The sequence below is a fragment of the Nipponia nippon genome, unplaced genomic scaffold, assembly GCF_047370975.1.
Source record: "Nipponia nippon isolate SJK-2023a ecotype South Korea unplaced genomic scaffold, ASM4737097v1 scaffold_9, whole genome shotgun sequence".
NCBI lineage: Eukaryota > Metazoa > Chordata > Aves > Pelecaniformes > Threskiornithidae > Nipponia > Nipponia nippon.
The window spans coordinates 32,303,389-32,325,496 of record NW_028262413.1 but is presented as its reverse complement, the minus strand read 5'-3'; the positions used below and the strand labels follow the sequence as shown (position 1 = coordinate 32,325,496).

The window sequence follows — 22,108 nt, the reverse complement described above, 5'->3', positions numbered from 1 at the left end:
TACATTACAGCGTCTTAATGAAAAGTTGTCACTTCAGCATGGATTTGTTCATATCTGCATTCTGCAAAATATCTACACACTTAAACAGGGTATCTCTAGCCAAAGTATTTCCCACCACTATTGATCAACGTGTCAGCTAAGCGTTACCCTTCACCTCAGGTATGTTTGCACTGAGGAGGGCCTCTGATCGTATTGTATCGTGTTTTAGAATTACTTCCAAAAGCATTTGTCGAACGCCACTGTCTTCTGCCGCTCTTAGTGCGGAGCTTGAGAAGGACGAGACAAAACAGATTAAAGTTGTAATGGTAACTGTGTCACACCTAAGGCCACTACACAGCTATTTTTGCTGAAGTATCCAGAAGGTGAGCACCCCTCTGAAAACATTTAATACTTTTAGTGTGACTTAATCACCATCTGATTTTCAAACACTTTAGTTGCTTTCCTCACATGGAAAAAAAAGGGGCGGGGGGGGGGAGGTTTGCCTTCTCTTCCCTGTGACCTCGCTAGGTTTTGTCGAGGCGACCCCCCGTGCTCGGGGCGGCGCAGGGGGCAGTGCCGCGGCGGGAGCTGCCCTCCCGCCGTCCCCACCCCGCCTGGCCGGGGGGAGGCTTGGCGGGAAGCGCCGCTTCTGCTGCAGCGCTGTCCCGCCGAGTCGCCCGCCTCAGCACCTCACCCTCGCCTCACCATTACCTTCACCTTCTTCCTTAAGGCACCGTTACCTCACCTCACCCCCACCCTCCTGCTGACCCTCCTGCTCACCTTCGCCCTCACCGCCTCCGCAGGGCCGCCCCGGCAGGTGCTGAGGCGCTGCCTCTGCAGCTCGGTTACCGGTAGCCCACAACCGACATTGTTAGCTGGGAGGAGAGAGGGGCGCAGATGATTAAAATAACATGGGGCTATTCCAGGCGCTAATGGGATTAGAGACAAGGCCAGCGAGGCAGCGGGGAGAGGGCACCGCTGCGCGACAGCCGGGCTGCGGCATGGCGCCCCTCTGATGGCGGGAGGGCAGAGCAGCAGCTGCGCCACATGGGCGGGGGCGGGATACCCCAGGTAACTGGGGAGGGGAGCGGGGCGGGAGCGCCCCGGTAGCGGACAGACATAACGGGGGAGGCCCGCTTGCCCAGGGGGGAAGGGGAGGAGCGGCCCGGGCTGTGGGGCGAGGGGGCAGTGGGGGAGGCCGAGGCCCCACCGAGGGCCTAGCGAGGGGAGGAGGGCGGTCGCCAGGAGATAGCCCAGGTGAGGAGGAGGCAAAACGGGGGGCGAGCGGCCTGGTCAGGGGCAGGCGCGGGGAGCGCGGCAGGGCGCGGAGGAGGGGGAGCCCCGCGGCGAGGCGGAGGGGCGGCGGGGGAGAGGGAAGGCGCGGCACCAGTCGGGGGGAAGAGCGCCAGGTGCGGGGGGCTGAGAGAAAGGGAGTGCGACAGCGGGAGGAGGAGGAGAGGAGCGTGGGCCCGGGGGAGGGCAGAGCGCGGCGGGAGGCGCAGGAGAGCGTCAGCTGGAGCGGGGACAGCGGGAGCGCGGCGGGAGGCGGAGGAGGAGAGCGTCAGCTGGGGGCAGAGATAGAGGGAGTGCGGCAGGAGGAGGAGGAGGAGGAGAGCGTGAGCCGGGGGGGCAGAGAGAGAGGGAGCGCGGCAGGAGGAGGAGGGGAAGAAGCGCGACGCAGGGACGGCAGATGCCTGGAAATAAAAATTTGATGATTGCATGCAGCGGCTGGAGAGACTCTGTCGGTGGCGGCGGCGGGGACGAGGCAGGGACAGGGGGGGCGACGGCAAAATGAAGTATCAGAAATACCTGACTGTCTTGCAGATGGCCATAGGGGTGACCGCCTCCAACAGGGGCAGTCTGATGCCCTTAAAGAGGAAGCTGTGGTGAGTAGGCACAAACGGGGCCGGCGGCACTGCGGGCCGGGCCGGGCCGGGGACGCTGCGCCTGGCCGAGCGCGGGCCGCGGCGGGACGGGCGGGCGGGGCGGCGGCGGGCTGCCCTCGGCGTGAGGGGCGCCGTGCCGAGAGCCGGCCGGGGCGCAGGGCGAGAGCGGGCCTGCGGCTGCCGGCGGGCATCTCCGGGGCAGAAAGTTCCCCGCCGATTCACCGCCAGTCGTGTGGAAAACGCCGGGAGGAGGCGGCGGCGGTGCGGTGGTGCCGGAGGAGCTGTCCGCGCCTCGCCCGCCCGCCCGCCCTCGGGCCCGCCGGCGGACAGCGGGCTCGGCGCTTTCCGCGGCTGGAAGCATGGTTCCCGCTCATAAGCACTCACGGGTGCTGTCGTACGCTTTCAGGGAGACCCACTGTCGGAGGCTTGTCAGAGCACGGCAATGGCAGCTTCAGCTGAGGGGCGCGGGAGTAGCCGGAGCAGGGTCTGCCGCCTGCGCGACAGCCCGAAGTGGTGCCTCCGACTGTAGCGCATTCCCCTCCCCGCCCCTGGCTGTGCAGAGACCTGGGGTCTGAATTTCCCAGCCCCTGCTTCTGCTGACAGGTGTATTTAGAACATGGGAGAAGGGAGATACAAGTCGAATAGGTTAGCGAGCGACAGAGGTAGTACAGTTCATGTATGGTCATTTTCATTTAAAGCCTCCTTTTCCCCTGACTTACTTCCACTGCTTTTGTGCTTGCTGATTGTGTGCTGAACTGATTTTTCTGGATGAATCAACAATATGTTATGAAAAATGCATTAAAGTATAATGGTGTAATGTGGGTGAGTAGGGCACCGGCAAGCATATGGCGCTGCAATACCCAGTCACTCATGGACTTGTAAGAGCCCACTGTTAGCTCGATTGAAGCAGTGGGATGTGTGTCGTCATCAGGAGAAATTATAAGGAGAAAGTCTGTGAACTTGTGAAGTCAGATTTCCTGGGAGGAAAATATCAAGAACAAATTTATATGCTGAGAATTTCTTATCTATAAAAGACCAACAGTGATATTTAGGTGGTAATGGTCATATGGTTTTCTTTCACTGTACTTACATGTTCCTAGTGAAGGCAAGTGTCACAGAAGGCATGACAGGTCATTTTAATTAAAAATAGGTAGTTCACAAATTTTCATTTATTTTCATGTCAGTAGTTGTAATAAAAATGGCCCCTACATGAATTGTAGAATGTGGGTTTTTTTTTTTACCTTTTGTTTCTTTTTTTTCCCACATTGTCAGGTAGTGCAGACAGTGTCAAGGAAATACATCACTTGAAGAAACATAATGTGGAACTAGTAAGCTTTCCGTCATTAATTCCAAATCCTGCTATTCCTTGCAGATAACATAATTTGGCAAATCTATTCATCCTAACTGTAACGTACAAAATCAGATGTAGTCTTAGACAAAAATATGTTGTCATACAGATAAGGTTTATTAAATTTAATCAAAGGTTTTTATAGTGTATTCTGTGGTTTGGTTTTGATTATATAAGTTACATAAAGCGCACTGTACCTATTTTGTTCTCCCCAAATGCCACTCCTGTCTGTGTGCAGCAGTGTATGTATTGGTGCCTTACTTCTTAAAAGAAGTTTAATTAAGGGTAATATAATGATACCAATTTTTCTATTTCATATTTCCTTTGTCTCCTTGGAAACGTTTTCTTTGCTGGCATGTTACAGTGAAGCTATCTATATTTGCATACTTTAAAAGTAAGTCTGAAAGGACCTGATTCTATTCCTACTTTGTCTTCAGTTGGAATTAGATCAGCTTTATATTGCCTAGTTTCATGGTGAGATTCTGTGCTTCCTGAGGTATAGCAGAACAATATAGTGGATCCCCACTAATACATACTATAAGCATTGCATTTCATAACATTTGTAACTTGACATCATGTTGCTGCAGTGCAATGCTGTGTGAAGATTTAGTTGACTAAGAGTGTTAGGGAAGAATAATTTTTTTTTTTTTTATTTTAGAGGCATTATGAATTACTTGAGCATTTGCAAGCCTGTCTCTGGGATATTCTTATTAATAGGCGACATGCTATTATGTAGTCACATTTCCTTTGAGAACTTTAATAGCATTAGGCATTATCTGTATGGATAGAATTTATGCTTGTGGATGAAATACTATTTCCTGATGCATTTAGAGAAATGCTTAAGGATACTCTGTCATGTTAATTTTTTCTTAACTGTGCATAGTCTGTATCGAATAATGCATTAAGAAAATCTGAATATTAGAGAGAAGAGTATGTTGCTGTTACTAAAATCAATGCAATATTAGTGTATGTCTCCAACACGTAAAACAAAAGTGTATTCCAATACTGTATCACTGGAAATCTCAAAAATACCTAAAGAAAATGTATAAATCAAATCAGAGGATGCTTTTTATTTACTTATTTGTAAAAACTTACACCATTCTGTTTAACTGACCAGATTAATAAATTCTTTGATGTGTTAATACATATTGTAAGTGGAAGCAAAGACATAATTTAATAAAAAAGGGTTAAAATACTCATATTTTTGTTGGTGGAGATAATCCACCTGAATCCTACTGAAAGAAAATGAAAAAGGTAGCAGCAATGTTTTATTTCTTGATAGAGCATCTGTCACTCCAATTTTCTCCCGCTTCCCCCCCCAAAATGTAAGTCCTATTCTGTGATGCATGGAAGCAGAGCTACAAATTAAAACAAAAAAGATGGACACCGATGTCTCATGATGGGTTAAGAATAAATTGGTATAAGCCAGCTGGGAGTAAAACAGACAACTGAACAAACAGAAGGAAGCTATGCCACAGGCTTGCAGTGGGAAGTGGTGGAGCCAGAAACTTACTTGTGTTTAATGTGGAGTTGATCATTTTAGGATGAGCTTTGCGTGGGGCAGTAGAGTTTTGGACTTGGTGATGGAGGAAGTTGCTGGAGTCGCGAACTGCTGATTCAGACCCTTTCCCGTGTTTGTGTGGCGTTGTAATCTAATATGTGGGAACCTAAATGAGATGAGTAGGATGCTTTTAATTGTCTTGCTGGGGGAAGAGTATTTGGACACAAAACCTACCACCATAATGCTGCTAGTACAGGTAGAGTGCAGCAGGGACTAACAATTGCTAAGGTGCTCAGGAAAAACTAACTGCTGACCTGGGAGCACCTTAAAACAGTAAATTTACATAAATATTTACTGAAATCCCAATATGTGCAATCTGAATGCTTTTACAATAGAGAAATACTAAATCACATAATTAAGGTGAACTACACAAGTCGACCATAATTTCTTGTCACACTGAATATTATGTTTCTCTGCTGCAAGGAGAAGGAGTAGGCAAAACCAAAACAAGAACAGGATATTCTAGCAACTCTTAATAATTCTTCTCACTAATATTCCCTTCTCTTTCTTACAGCATTTGTCTCTGCTTTGAAAGGCTCCTTCTGCTTTGGCTTACTCCTGCTATGCTCCCCTTGCTGCAAGGGAGCGCAGAGTCATGAAATAAGACAAAAAGCTCAATTAGTGGTGTTTTAATTGTGAAGAATATTATGGAAACGGCTGAGGGTATTCCATATTTACATTTCCTGCATCTTTTAAGAATGATTGGCAGTTGTCTGAGGCAATCTAGGTTACAGAAAAGAATGCAGATGCCATGCACTACAGAATTTGAATTTTGACAGGATCTAATTCCCCTGTTTGGTGCTATTGTCAAAAGAATGTGCGATATAGAAGCCTGGATGTTAAATGATAGCTGCTTCTTGTAAGATATTGCACAGGCACATTTATTTTCAAGCATAGGAGTCAACTTATTTGAAATCAGTGAGGAGTAACCTGCATGTCTGGAATTAAACACCAGTCTAAAAGCTTTGTTGACTCAGAGTCTTTGCGTTCAGGCTGGGGCTTGGATGTAGAAGTCCAGGCTTATAATGAAGGATGCCTGTTTTATCATTAGGATCATCCCTAGGGAGAAAAGTGCCATTGTTTGTTTATGTTCTAAGTAGAGTCATATTTAGAATAATCAAATAATGGAAAATGTCACTTTAGTATAGGAGAAAGAAAGTGTCAAAGATTGAACCTCTTGGGTGTCTCTACAGAACTATATGGAAAAATACAGATCACCCGAATGGATGTTTTCCATTTTTTATTACTGGCTCCTGTTAATATTTGTTTGAAATGGGGATAACAATTTCAGTTTAGCCCATTGTAAGGATTTAGTCATGTTGCAAATTAATTAATACATTTTTTTTTCCTGATGAAGGCAGGATACTGTGCTTAGAAGTGAAGATATTTGCAGAGGTGCACAAGAATTTAGCATAGCAGCTGGCTGCTCAGTGTCACTAGTCATTGTTTCAAATTTGCCTTTTTTTCCAAACAAATATTAATATTGAGCAACTATAACTGTTAGGTCTTCCAGTCTGATCAGTGGGAGTAAGTTTCAGCTTTTCCACCCTTATGTTTGAGCCAGAAGGCATACTGATGACATTCAGCTAAGTCCAGCTGATGTCCTCAATTTCTGTAGTATTGAGGAAGCCTGTCTTCTAGTGGAGGGACATGAAATTATAGAAATTCTATATATCTTGCCACTGAGATCTGTGTAACTACTAGAGGTAGAAGTTTCTAAGAAGTTTGAGTTATGTGTTGTGAACCCATTTATAATAATAATTTGCTAGAAGTACCTAAATGCTTTTTTTATAAGATAGGCAGGCAACTTGCAGTATATGAAAAGTGTAATAATTATGTCACCATTATAAGTCTTGTTGAGGCTACATAGTTGTCAAAAACTTGTCCTCTCTGCATGAACTCTAGCATTAATACTACACTTGGAAAACAAATACAGAAAATGTGTCATCTCAAGATTTGTTTTTTAAGTATTCTGATGTTGTCTTTTATAAAATTCTTCAGAACTCTAATCACTGAACAAGAAGAGAATTTTTTACATTCTTAAAAGATGCTGAATCTAACTGGTCTGTCTATAAAATAACATGACATTAGTTACTAAACTTACTAAATTAGTTACTAAATTACTAAATTTCAGACAAAATTTAACTACAAAAACCATGTTGGTTAATACTGAAGGTTGTTATAAATAGTAATTATATGCAAGTAGAATATAAATACAGGCTTTATTAATAAAAATGTTATGTTATATATGTTCCATCTAATTATTTTATGATGTGTATTAAGTTGTTAGCCCTTGATGTGATGCTGCACCTTGAAGTCACTGTTGCATAGTATTTTGTTAGGGTAGCATGTTTGTCAGTGGAATACAGATACTGAAAGTTTAAGGTTTTTGCTTATTTTACAAACTAGAGAAATAATTTAGAGTCACGGTTATGTAATGTGATATATGATCAGGAACCAGTCAAGGTCAATGAAACTGTTGTAAGAATTGTGGATAATAAATAAGGGCCTCGGGCTCCAGATGGGATTTACAAAATGGTTCAATTTTACTCGACTAAAATTTCCAAAAGTTAATGAATTGGGGTGCCTTAATTTAGGATTCCCATGATGAGCCATGGGAAAAGTGTTACATTTCCATTAGGAAAGTGTTACATTTCCAGAATATTAAACGCATTCTTTGAACAGCAACAGCACATTTCAAACAAGGTATCCAGAATTGTTCACTCCCTTCAAAGATCTTGATGCTATATTCTACTTTTTAAAGCTCTAGACTGCCTTGAACATATTCTTAGGCTTTGATTCAAGAGTACTTGCCTTGAAGTAGTTGATGAGCTGCAGAGATTTTAAGAGGGCTCTTACAAATCTTTCTGCTTTAACCTGTGATAATTCCTCTATACCCCTGATGCATGTACTAAACCCAGTGACTTAGCAATTCACTTATTAATTTTCTATTAATTAAACAATACAAATAAAAGATCAAAGGAGATAATCAGATGTAGTAAATTTCATGAATAATTAATGTTTTTAAACTTAAGGTTCAGATGCCAGAACCATAGAATTTTGCTTTATAGTTTTAGTGTTCATTTAAAAAGAATAAACTTTCTCTGATTACAATGAACACTTTGAGAGCACAATGCAAAATTCAAAAGTGAGAAGGATTTTAAAAAGCTGTTTTTCAGATTTTTTTAATAATGTAGTTTCAAATCAAACTCTTACTTTGGACCTTTTCTCATGAATTTGGACTTGCTGAAACTGACACTCGTGTTTATCTTGCAACTTTATAGACTTAACTTTTGAGTTGTATTCCTTGTGGAAGTTTCTAGTACTTGAAAGAGGTCCTGTTGTAGTACTGCACGAGTGTTGCTGGAAATGGATTCTTGAGAGTTTCATTGCTGCATCCAGCATTCTGAGAAGACGGGGTGAAATAGATCCAAGACTGTCTCAGGTCTGCTATTGCTTCTCTTTGCTAAAACTGCAGGAGTAGCAGAGGCACTGGGGAAGCTGATATTTAATTTCTTTGCACTGACCCCAAAGTTTCCTCATCAACCATAGAATCAAACCCCAATGATTCTGTAAATATGGATAGTTTGCCTCATACCCTTCCTTTGGTGCACAATACAGTGCAAAGCTTCCAGATTCCCAGTAGTGATATTGATTGGATTTTTCTTTGGTTGGTTAAATAATACTTTATTTTCTTGTAAAGACACCTAGGAATTAGTTATTTTATAAAGGATTGAAGGGAATCTTTCAATTGTGATATTTCTTCCCATAAAATTATATTGTGAAAGTTAAATGTGATTTTTAAAAGCGTTTTTCTGAATCTCAGACGCTAACGAGTAAGAGCTATAATTCATTCTCCCACAGAATGAAATGATGGATGGATTCCAGAGGCAGCAAGTTCATTTTTTTCAGGTGGCTTTAAAGAGTGGAGCTCCCAAGTGGAGGGGCCTTCAAAAGATATTATTAGTTTAGTTCTTTGTTAAAATTACATACCTTTGATTAGCCCGCTATTTTTACTTATTTTTCTTTTGCATAAGGTTTTTCTTATTTTATTTTTTTTGTAAAGGCTTCTCAGTATCGGAAAACATTAAAAGACTTGCAACTTAAAATGCACATTTATAGGTAGGGCCCTAGAATAAGTGGTTTGAAATATAGTTTAAAATTAAGAAAAGCCCAATGCAGCTTACAGCTGTTTAAAAAAATTTTCTGTTAAGTATAAGGAAGAAGTCTAATGCACCAAGCATTTAATTTGCTGGAGGTGCACCTGAAGATTTATTGACCCAAGTGATAAGTAATGAAATAGGCAGCCCTCAAAGATTTTCTGGAGAGAGAATAAATACAGACCTCTAACTGTACTGAAACAATGGATCTCTGTGGGTTTCAACGGCTGCATTTGACATGGACTCAGAATATCTATAGTTACGTACATTTGGATTAACTTTATCAGAGATGTTTGGAGAGCTCGGTAGCAGAAGATACATTCATATAATAGAAATGTACTATCACCATAGATGTCACTCTCTGTGCAACAAGAGTTGAGACTGAGCCATTGTCTGTCTTTGGAAATTTGTCCTGGTAATTTTTTAAGACATTTTAGCAGGGAATCTGTGGCATTTTTGCAGTTTCTGTTCTGTGAACAAATATGTTACTGTAGTAGTCAGGCATGTTTCTCAGAATTTAATCCATATATGATTATACCAAAAAATCTAGTGCAGTTTCAGCAGGAAGTTTATAATGTAATTAAAATGTCTGAGTATTACAGTTATGTTTTCAGTTAGAAATTTTTATTTATCTTTGCAGTTAAAAGTTGGCAGTAAATTAACCCAAGGGGAAAAAAGCATCTAAAACAAATTACTATATTATCAAGAGAACTTACAGCAAGCTGTTCCTGCATGTGTACATGTGCATGTGTAAAACCCAAAAAACTCTGGCGTCTGAAAACAAAATATTGATTTGGTAATCACAGTAATTCAACAAAAAATGAAGGGCTTTATCTTTATAAATTGAATAAGGGACTTGAAAATTTCGATCTGCTTTCGTTTTCAGATTTGATTATTGCAACTTTTTCTTCTCCCTAGCCTCCTATGAACATGCATTTGGACCTTTTATCCTGGCCGTGAAGCTGTGTAGACCTAAGGGTCTCACCAATCAAACAACTGTATTCAGCCTGTGGCTATTGTATTTTTGTACTTTGAATTTTGTATTTCAAGTGTTAACATGGCCCACTCTATGCAATGTCCTTTTTTGGTGATATGTATAAGATATGTCCACCTTTCTTTTTTTTTCGTATGTATATACCAAAGCCGGTAATTCTAAGTGAAAGAACCTAAAACACGTACTTAAATATCTTTTGTGAGAGTAATCTTAATGGTTACAGAGCAAAACACTGAACTGCTCTCCACAGTCTTGGGAAATGCAAAAAAGATACATACTTTTTCTCATTTAAGCTCGTTTTTGAAGTCTTTTATGCCTGCAGTTGAGAAATTATATGAAATGTGTAAATCTGCACATTAAGAATTTTACGTTCTTAGGTGATTCTTGGTGAGCGTATTTGCTGGAATGCAGTTTTCCTTTTTCTAATGTGGTGTCAGACTGACTAGAGACTGTTTTGCATTTAAAATATTGATCTCACAGGCCTTAATACATTTGGTTAATTGTTAACGCCACTTACTTCTACTCATTAGCAACTTCCAACAAGCTCCTTGAAATATGGATTGCTTGCTCAAAATACTTTAGTTATGGACTCCCCTTAGGACTATGTGCAGACTACAATGTGATGAAAGACCTTATAAAGTGTAGTTCCTTAATATATTACCTCTATAACCTTAACAGATCCTATTCATTTCATTATTGCTCATTGTTATTCATTGCTAGAATAGCTGGAGTACCATTAGCACTCAAACTGGAAAAGGTCGAAAGCCAAATACTGCCAGGCTCCTACTGATTTAACTGACAGCCATCAGCATGTATCACAGGACTCAGTTTTTCCTTGAATGAATAGAGAAAAATATTACTTTTAATTTTTCAGAAGTTAAATATATTTTTCTGTAATCTGACTTTTTTATGATACTTCTCACTTTTGTACAAAAATGATGACTACAGATGTTTTTGACTAAATCTGCAAGCAGTGGTGGACTTGACAGGAGCTAGATTTCTACATACTTTTGTGGTCTTATTTTGGCACTTATTGATTGAAAACTAAAGCTTGGAATGGCATTCCTTCTTTGTGTAGCATGGCAATGTTTTTTCCTTTGTAAATTTTTTACTTAAAGCAAATGTATTCAATAAAAACATACATTCTTTGTCTGATATGTGGCTTTTTTTGTTTGGCAGGGTAACTCCATCTTCTGAAAATCCCAATGGTGCTACCTGTAGTGTAAGTCAGGGAAAGCCGTCTTTAAGAAGAATAAAAGGGAGAATACACAGAAGCAAAAGTCTTGATAGTATTGATTTCTGTGAATTCACTGTAAGTACCATATCTTTTACACTTATCCTATATGAAGTTATGAGAATCTTGCTAATAAAGCAGTTGTCCCTCCTGCATTGGGCTGATCTCTTTGTCAGAGTTAGAAAAGGTATTGTACTTAATGGCGTTGTAATTGCAGGTCTACGCTGCCAAATGTTAAGAACAGTGATGACGCTTATATAATTAGTTATGCATAACTATGTTTTGCTTCTTCAGCAACCATTAGATATAAATTTTGATGTCAGATTTTAATATTGCCGCTTGCATAAGATGAAGAAATTAACTGGAAAGGGAGTAAATATGAAAAATGAAATATGTTTTCAAATTCTGTTTTTATATTTAGATTTTGGAAGTTGCATTTAAAGTAAAATAGATTATTTTTTTACAAAACCCACAAAATTATTTTAGTTCTATGTGGCTGTAGTAGAGTACTAGAAAGAGAGATAAGTGTTCCTAAAAGATGTGTGTGCTTATAGCACTTAAAAGCTAGTATCACAGATGATGTCTTACTACAGTTAATCAGTACTGGTATATATGTATTTTCTGCTCTTTGGTTACGGTGTAGATATGTTTGTCTTATAGTTTCAGAAAATTCAATGTGATCATGGTTTCAAAGAATTTGTATAGGTGATGCTTTAGAGATTTAGCTGAATTGAGAGAGAAAACTGGAATAGTTTTTTACACGACTTTTAATTCAGGAGAAGTTGTTTACATTCAAGTAATGGAAGAAAACAGATTGTTAGTATGAAAGAGTATGGGACATAGATTTCCAAGTAGATTTCCTGCTCTTTATACTGTTTACAAAATATTAGAATTAGTCCTAAACACAATATGTTTTAAAAAATTCTTTACTGAAAAACCATTAAAAGCTACACCTCTCAACTAACTGGGGGGAATTTGGCCAAATTATATTCTGATAAATTAATATCATGTAGTTTTGAAATACTAAAATACTGTCAAAGAATATGTTAAATTATCAACTGGTTATTAAGCAGGAGGATGAAAGAGGTAGATAGGAAATACATGTTTTCATTAAAATGTGCAAATCAATAGTGATGTGGGGATATTGTCTGGCATTAGATGGTAATATCAACAATGTAACTGAAATGTTCAGATGCAATTTGGGGAAACATCTTTAAAGCAAAACAATGGTTTGAGTGTGTTGTATCGTTTGGTGTGATGGTTTTTACAGATGATGCCAATAGCATAATTGGTATTATTTTCTCAGGACTGTTTTGTTTCTAATTATCAAGTCTTGTAGTGCTATCTTTGGGACAGAGAGCTTGTTGTTTGCTGCTTGAGGAAGTAATGAAATTAGTAGCGAGGATTTGAGATTTAGTGTATCGTATAGTGTCCAGATACATCTAGCAGTGTGGGTACTGCAAAGCCAAGTCCTGTAGCTGGGGAAACACGTGTGCAGTGAGCCTGTGCTCAGTTCCATGCTGTCAGTAACTCGCACTGCCTAATTTAAAGCTAGTTTTGGTGTGTCTATGCAAACTGTTGTCACAGCAGTGATATTGGTGTAATCATTACCTTACTGAAGGTTAAAAATTCCCTTAGGGAATGAGATTACTGAAACAATAATTTTAGCTTGTGCTATATGAGTCTTCATCTGTGTGGTCCTATTAAGGAGTTTTATCTAAATCTATCTCTACTCTTGGGGCCTTCAAAGAAAAAGAAATTATAGCCAACGGTAAAAAGAATATCTTGCATGCCATAGAACCTTTGCAAAGAGATTTGAGACAGATATTAACGAGGCATATCTGTATCTGTAGCATATGAATGTGTGGAGTACGTATATGCATAAATTCATACATTAATAGCTAAGTATTGATAATTAGGATCAGGAAAGGAAGCTCACTTTTTATTCTGAGGTCCCGTGTTAAAGGATGATCCAAGTTTAAATAGCTAAGCACACAAATCAGAGTTATAAATATGGATTTTCTTGCTGCTACATAATTTAGAATCACACTGAAATATTTCTTGATATTGTATAACGGTGCTTTTATTGTTTTTAAAATTGTGATTAAAAATAGATCTAAAGAAATAATTGAGGAAATTAGTATGCCTAAATCTTTCCTGAGTGCTCCCAGATGTGAATATTTTTCATATTAAGCATTTTTTCTAGTAAGAAAGCTCAGGCACTGGCAGATAGAATAAAATTGAAAATAAAAGATTTAGTAGAACTGAGAAATTCTTTTACACAATGAGGGGAAAGAGCTTTTTAAGACTTTCTCTTGACACCTGTTTTATGCTGCAGTATATCCATTTTATGTACAATAAAGATGAGAAGTTTCATATTTAAATATGTGGATAACTTAGATGCTGACAAACTCAAAGTAAATTGAGCATCCAGTGAACTGTTGGTTTTCTTCATCATGTAATGAGCTTGAGATCCATTAATAATTCTGAATGTTACTGGATTTCACTTTAACATAAGTAATGCCTATATGCATCCCAAACTGATCTTTTTTGTAAATCTTTTGTTCCCTATCAGTAAGCACATTCTTACTGAGGGCAAATCCTAACAGCAGAAAGACATAAAAAATAAGTTATGCTTTCTTTTCTCCAAGCGTGAAGAATTGTGTTCCCTGTGGGAAAGTTCTGGATTTCCGTGCAATATGCACATACAAAAATTCAATACACAAAAATACTGTATTTACTACTTTACTGTGACTTCAGCTATGGCAGGGGATAAGTTGCAGGAACTGCATTAAGCTGGGAGGCTTATTAAAAAACAGGGTTATTCTTTGCAAGGGAGGGGATAACCAGCGAAGAGCCTATTGCATGTGTAAAATTTTGGCAGAGGCCAAAGAGTGACTTGGAGGGAATACCACGGGCACCTTCAGAGGGTTGTCTGAGACATGATGCTGCCAAGTTTCTTGTTTACCACAGTTAATAAAATCTGAAGCTTGTGATATTAATGTCTTTTAGTTATACCTGTAGCTGTTTAATATGGATGATATACCTAACAATGCTAGAGAGGTCTTTGCCTATAAAACCGTGTCACTGGCTGGCCTGCTGCTGCAGTGACTTATTGCAAGCCTCAGGTATTTGTGAGAGACTGTCAAAGCACACAACTTCTGGCTGGTGCATTGCATACCTGTGTTACCATCCCATAGCTGGCTCACACTGTAGTATCCTTAATATCCTTTTAGGAGATATAAATTCTCACTGATTACAAGTGGTGGGAGTCTGCAGGATTGCTTACAAAATCTGGATTTTATTTCTTGGTAATACCTCTGCTGTCCTATGTGGACGATACTGGGGTTTGTAATAGTGATACCTCTCGTTACGATTTTGCTAAGACAGCAAGTGAGAAGATAAAGGGGTGAAATAATGTTAAGTCACAGGGTGATAGTACAGCAACTCCCTTAAAATGTGTATCAGTCTTCAAGTTCTTTCATCCTTTTTCTTTTCTTTATCCTCTGCATGTATTAGTGCTACCACTTAGTTAAATTAGGACCTGTTCCCACAAACTAAGTAAAACCTGTTTTATTGCCCTTCAGTTCTTCTTTAAGGAGCGTCATTGTGCTATGCTTCCCCAGATACTAGCTCTTGAAATACTCAGTTTTACTAGTACGTATTAAAAAAAAAAAAATATCTGTTTTTTTTGTTGAATGTTGGTAAATGGTTATCTGCAACCCAGAAATGTTGCAGAACTACTCCACAATGCAGAAGACTTGGGAGAAAAGAGAAAGAATATGATTATCAGCTCTCAGAAAGATGTGGAATACATACTACCTTGTAGAATGAGCTTGTCTTACTAATGTTCATTACATCCATATTTTAATGTTTATTACACTGAAACAAACTCTGGCTTTGCACAAGCAATCCTGTATAGCAGTAGCACTTCTGAGTCCCAATTTATCAACGTGGATTTTGTTGTACTAGGCATTGTGCAAACACAAAGTGTTTACTCCCAAGGACCTTACAATCTATTTATAACAAAGGTAAGATGTGACTAACCTTTGATTCTTTAACTGCATATGGCTCTCAAGCTGTTCAAGTGCTGCACCGGTGCTAGGGCTTCTGAAGGTCATGTTGGGATGCCAGTGCATTCTGGGACTGCCCTACGTGATAGAGCACTGGGGCTGCTGGGGAGTTGTCATCCTCGTTTGTGCGTAACCTACCTTGGGAGTCTATATGGCAGCTCCGAGGTGTATGAATGGATCTTGTGGGTGCTGACCATATGTCATTTTGTGTGTGGCTCATAGCATTACAAACATTGACCACCCCTACAATGCGTAGATGCAGAGAAATTGTTCCCTTCTTTTCCTGTGAGACAGTGACGATGTTTTGTGGGAATGACAGCAAGGGAGACTTTGTTGAAAGCATTTGTAAGGAGCTTATGAACTGTAATGGTGATGGAATGTCTACGGTATCTTCTTTTTCATTTCTAGTATTGTGACTCCTTGATTGCACTTGAGAAATTACTAAAATCAGCACCTTGAAAACTATATGTTTGAAGGAATATGGACATAACACTTTTCCTGCTAAAATCAGCCCTTGTGGAAGAAGGAGCTCTCCTCAGAAACCAGAGCACTGCAGTTATTTACAATATGAACAAGTCCAGTTCTGCATATTTTCTGGAGGCAGCTGGTGCTAGCCTGCTCTCAATAAACATGCACACAGCAAGTTTTCAGTTAACCTACAGTCATAGTGAAGCAGCTAATCTCCAGTGTACTTCTATTTGCATCGGGGTAGAATTTCAAGGAATAATTTTGCAAAATGTTATAGAAATGTGGAGTCCTCCCCCCCCCAGTTTTCCATTCTTTTCTAGTCTTACCTTTTTCAGATGCATTGTTTTGTCTCTTCTCGCCATGTACTGACAATGAAGTGAATTTGGCTAGAATCACTGTGTACTACTGCTTTAGAGGTCAGTGGATGTCAGTGTGCAAAATACAAAAGTACCACAGTAGGGTGGGAGATGACCCAAAAGAGGAGAAGAGAGAGACAACTAAGTACAAAGGGCAGTCTGAATAAAGCACTGTGGAATGCACGACAAAATGCAATAGGCGACAAAGGAAGTGGTAATCAAAAGTGAGAATTAGCTAACGCGTGATTGCCTTTTTTAGATAGGGGATGCACATGTTCACCTAGAACATTAATTTTTAATTCACTGTAGTAAGTAGTATGCCATTGAATGGGTAGGATATCTTGTATGCTTCCTTGCAGAGGAGATGTAGAAACTCTCTATTTCTCTCTGTGCTTGCCTGCTCTCATTAGCAGGATGGGGTGATTGACCTCGCGTGCTCTCTGTGGGGATATGCGTGTGCCCAGCATGCTCTGTGTGCAAGCAGGTCTGTGTGCACCAGAGTGCTCTGAGAGCAGCTGTGAGTGAGAGTACATTATTTGGCTGCAGCCGTTGTTACTAGGAGTTTCACCTGCTTTATAATTTGTAATAAAGTTTCAAGGCTGTTTAGAGGCTTTAGTGATTAACTGTCATGGATGTTTGTGATGACATCCTCATTTCACTTCTCCAGTCTCTTTGGTAGATTTTTAAAGTATACGGCAGGCTGAAGAATCAATTTGTTGTTTGAAATGTCCTTACCCAGTACATTGGGTAATTGTTGCTGTGATTAGCCCCGCTCCTCCCAGTGAAAAAAATCTAGTGATCAAAACAGGATGCTGTGCTATACTGCTTAACTAGTTTGTAGGGCATTTTGCTGAGCAAGGCCATCTAGTTTGTACTGAAGAGCATGGATTTATTGCAGTTCCTATTTTATTTAGTCTAACTCAAACTCATCTTCCCTTTGAAGCATCTTATAAATCGCTTCTGAGGTGGTAGATATTATTCTATAGTTTGGGTTTTTTTTAATAAAATTGTTCTGGTTTTATACTTTCATTTGTCTTGATTTTTTTTTTTTTCTGCTGAGTATTTTAATTTGAGTATGTGTCTGTAGAACTAGTAAAATGATAAATGAATAATAGCACAAATGATATGTATCAGAGTTATTTGTTAGGATGGAGAGATAAGAACACTGACATTCTTTAAAAAGTCCTGCAGGTATTTTGATCATCTCTGTAGATGTGGAAGGCAGAATTTGTTAGCACAGCTGGAGTCTTGTGGATGCCCTTAATTTGTTACTGTTCAGAGAAGTGTGGTTGTTATGCAGCTGTTTCTGAGAACTAAATCCTCTATAGTGGCTTAGACTTGCTTCACACTATCGTTGTTGTACTGTGACTCTATTATTATAATAATTTCATCTAGTGGTGGATATATGAACACAGCACTGACCTTATACAGCAGAGCCAGTTTTGGCCAGTTTGTTTTACCTAAGATAGTTCAAATGCTAAAAAAAAAAAAAAAATTGTTTTATTTAACCAATTAACACATTTTACAGTTAATGAAATGAACGTACGTCTTTTGTATTTCATGGGTGAAGTACATAGAAAACAATGCAGAAAAATACATATTACTGGTTTTAACACATATAGTTAATAGTTTTAAATACAGAGGGTTTTTTGTTAAAAAAAAAAAAGAAAATTTAATTGGAACAACTTCTGAAATATAATACTGATAGAAAGAGAAAAAGCTGCAGGCTTTTGAATCAAGATTACAGCTCCTCTGGGAAAGAGGGGTATATTTTCAGCATTGTTTATTCTGTCATCTTGCTTTTTATTTAAAAACAAATCCAAAGTTTTATAGAAGAACTATTCTAAATGTCAAGGCAAAGTATTAAGTCTCCAGCATAATACTAGGTGAAGCTTATGCAGCCTTAAGATTAACCTAAGGATGTTAACCATAAATGAACAAGTAATTTCATTTGCTAAATTTTAAATTGTGATTGACCTTGATTTGTGTTTCTGAATTGATTCAGACTGATTGATTTATGGTTCTGAATAACTTCAGCACTCCAGTTTAAATCTACCAAGGATATTAACTCCATAATAGTCATTATGCCAGCGACTGGATTTACATTTAATTTTAATTAGAAATATATTTTTGAGTGAGTGTATTTTTTAGGTTATTTTTGTTTCTTCTCAGAATGGCATTATGAATTGGGGCAGATGGAGCTATACGGAAATACTCTTTGGCATTTGTTAGAGTAATACCTGGTTGATTACTTCAACACCATCATACTTTGCGTACGATTGTGACTTGTCAGGTCTCTCATTTCTTAAGAAAATGTCGAAAGATACGTAGGCCATTATGAGTTTGTCTTTAAATCATAATATCAAATGGCTTTTGTGTGGTTGTGTAGGATGCTAGTGTAATGTATTCAGTCTCAGTATTACAGTGCACATGCAGTTACCTTCCAGTGAACTGAAGCCCGAAGCAGGATGAAGGTCCAATTGTTTGTCCTTCAACTAGCCCAGGGATCCAGGGAAGCAGAGAGGTGACTGAGAATGACCATTGTCTCTGTTTTTGAGGTACCAGTGTGAGCTCCCTTGAATGTCTTGATTTCTGAACTGGATTCTGTATGCATCCACATGATGATCAACGTTGCATTAATTTGATGGGATGACTCAGGGAAAAGAATAGCATTCATATAAGTATAAGCTTCTTTAGGTAAATGCTAATCTAACTTTTTTTTTTTCCTGAAAATCAAGGTTTCTTGATACAGATTAGATACCTCAACGTTTCGTTAGGCATTACATATATATGTAGTAAATAATTGTTTCCATCCAAAAGGATTTATGTGAGTGAATCTAAACTGTATTTGAGTCTAAGTGCATTTATCTTTTATGCCAGAAATTCTTCAGTGGTTTATTTCTAGAGTAGAAGTTAAGATCATACTGCTCAATCTATTTTCCTGTTATTGATAGATTTTATTTGTTTGACCTTTCTCCACTGTTGTGCTCAGAGAGGCCAGACTGGTTATACATGAGGAAACAAAGACTGCAACAATTTCGTTGCAGGCTCTCAGCCTTGTGCTTAAAGATAGCAAATAACAGGAGCGTCAGTATGAATGGCTTTTCAAATATATCACTAGAATGTATATGCCGAGAATTCTAGTAGCATGTCTGTTTCAATATTTTTATTAGGTTGTTGGTTTTTGGGTTGGATTTTTTGGGTGGGTTGTTTGTTTGTTTGTTTTTGCCAATTTTTTTGGCCTTAGCAGAACAGTTTCCCCCTGGAAACTAGAATTTTTTGAGTGATTAATTCTAACGGTCTTTACAATTTGGTTTTTATTATTAAAAAAAAAAAGTGTTGTTTTTGTTAGCAAAAGCTGCTGGGAATTTTCTGTCATGAAATATGTGTCTAAATGCGGGCACCATTGGCCAGTCTGCAAAGATATAATGATTACACGGAAATAATAATGATCCTATAATGCAAGTACAGTCAGCTTCAGAATGCAGTGTTTGGTGGGGGCAGAAATTTTTCTTGCTACTTTTTCCATCGAAAAAATGGAAATGTTTCCCATGACCTTCAGGCACTTAGTTTCTGTTACTGTCTCAGAAACAGGATCCCTTGGTCCGTGCCTGGCAATACTGCAGGAACCCTTCTGGTTAAGGACGGGAATATTAGTATTTCCCACACACTTAAGACTTGTTTGTGCACTGAAGCGAACAGAAGAATATTTTCTTCCTGAAATACAGGAATTGATCTATGTGAAAAATCAGAGTATCTTCATAACTTACACACAAAGACAATAGCCGCAGTTATAATTAAGGTCCTCAGATTGTCTAGAGTTTTTAAGCAATGAGCCTTTCACTAAGAGGGATTCTCTTAAAGTGCCCGTCTGTTGGTATTCTTACCAAGCAGCATTTTGGTCAGACAGGCCAGCTTGGTATGGAGGGACTTCTGGAGTTTTCCTGAGGAACAGGTACAGATTTATTTGTAAACGATGCAGATTGCAAATGTTGCAGTCATATTCAGTTTTGTTTTGATAAGCCCGAAGATGCACTTAGTCGAATACTAAAGGAGACACTGAGAGGCAAGCTGAGCAAGATCTTGAAATACATTTGGCCTCATTAGAAGGTCTTTGAAATTATTTTTTTCTTAAGTTACGATAGAAGAAATATTAATCAAAGTATTTTATAACTGTGACTTAGATACTCCAGTCAGAATTGCTACAAGAACACTCTCAAAGTGGGTATTTCACAGCACTGGGTTATATTTCTTTCTTTACAGTTTGAAGAAGGTCTTTTTAGTTATACAGAGAGGTGAGAAGATAGTGTGAGTTCCTAAACAGCTGCAGAATACCTCTTTTTAAACTCAGCCATGCTCAAGGTTATCTGCCACTATCCAGATGCTGTTGTGCATATCTGTCTATATAAATTAAAAAAAAATATAAAATATAAAAAAAATAAGTATACATGTATTTTGTATATATACACACATGCATGCAGATTGCATTTAATATACAAAATTTTACTGGTTAGGGTCACTTTTTGTCAGCATGTTCTCTACATAAATTTTAGAGTTTTGTTGACTAAACTCTGCCTGTCAAATTATACTGTCTCTGCCAGTAGCAAGCATCTCCAAGAGCAGGGCCTGACCCTAAACAGGCAGTCCTTCAACAGTTGTAAAATGTCATTGTCACCCTGTCAAGGTCTGCTTTTACCAGCTTTTTTGTTTGCTCTCTAAAAGTCCTGGTGGGTGCTCAGGAACGTGTCATTTATCACTCAAGTAAAATATTGGGTTTTTAAACATTCTTCACCATCCCAAATAATTCTCCGTCTAGCCCTTTCCCCATCTTTGCCAACCGAATGGCTGAGGAGTGTGCCCAGGCAGGGAACAAAGGAATTTGCCTTTAGCAGATGGTTTATTTTAAGAGGATGCACCAGCACTAATGTAGAAGAATTGACAGGATACTCTCAGCAGTCAAAAAAGATTTTGAAATATGGGCTGTAGCATAAGGTTTTGCTGCAGTCACTGGAAAAGTATTAAAAAGAAAGAAAATGTTGTTAAAATAATGGAAATATAATTCTATGCATTGAAAGCTGAAAATGAAGTACATTCCACCCAATACCTAAGTCTTCAACCTAAATGCAGACTAAAATAAAAAAGATTGATTGTAAGCACCTTGGAATTCAGACTGCATGAATTTGCAAAAATGTCGTAGCAAACTTCTAGGAGAATGATGGGGTTTTTTAGTCCAAAGAAATTTGTTATTTTTGAAGTCTGGGGCTGTGAATGGAAAACAAATTGTTTATAGACTGAAAAAAAGAGTTAGAATGCATTAATGGAATAGGGCAGTTAGCGTGGGCTGGCTCATCATTCTTGCGGCAACAGAGACGCTTTTAGTTTGCAGAGATTCTGATTTCTTTTGGCACAGATGTCCTTTTTGTCCTCTGGCACAGTTTTCCTTGATTTTTCAAAGAAATATTGGATGTTTGTTGCCCGTCTATATCTAAGAGCAGCTTGCTTCTCCCACTGGTATAATATGCCTTTGCTTATTGCTCTGCAGTATTCCGTGAGGGAGTGTACAGGACTGGATAACCTCTAAAGAGCAGCTGCCTTTGGATATTTGGCACTGTTATTAGCAATATACTATTGGGATCACAGGCTCCTGTAATAAATTTAGCAATCTTGGCTGCACTATCGTTATGCTTATCTAGCACCCCTCAGAGCTAGAGAATTTGAAAAGTACATATCCTATTCTCACTGTGGTGAATGCCACTGCATGAATAGGAAGCAAATAATAAGTGTTTGTATTTTTATGAAGATTTGACATTTCACTTTTGATATCTACTGACTTCCTCCAACTGTATACTGTGTTGCCTTTCATTGCCCTTAGCGACAACCCGGGGGAAGGGGGCTGAAAGGTTATTAATGGCAAAGAAGGGGAAAAATCAGCAAAGAGAAGATATGTTCTTGGAGCTGCCCAAATGTTCAGAAACTAGAGTGCTTTCTGAACCTGCTCTGAAGGTAAGTTAGGAATAGACAATACTCAAGTCTGAGCGATACGCTTTTC

At 39.1% G+C, this 22,108-nt stretch overlaps 1 protein-coding gene across 5 annotated transcripts in view; it reads left to right on the top strand.

Annotated features, from left to right (window-relative positions):
- Positions 1-1,698: 1,698 nt before the first annotated feature.
- Positions 1,699-22,108, top strand: part of TJP1 (tight junction protein 1) — a 165,818-nt gene continuing 145,408 nt past the window's right edge. For 3 of the 5 annotated variants that reach the window (XM_087743535.1, XM_087743534.1, XM_009469696.2), the window contains exons 1-2: positions 1,699-1,865; positions 11,108-11,240. In XM_087743535.1, coding sequence (XP_087599661.1) covers positions 1,699-1,865; positions 11,108-11,240 — 300 coding nt within the window. The remainder of the gene's footprint in view (positions 1,866-11,107; positions 11,241-22,108) is intronic. The other 2 variants (XM_087743538.1, XM_087743537.1) reach the window with 1 other exon arrangement.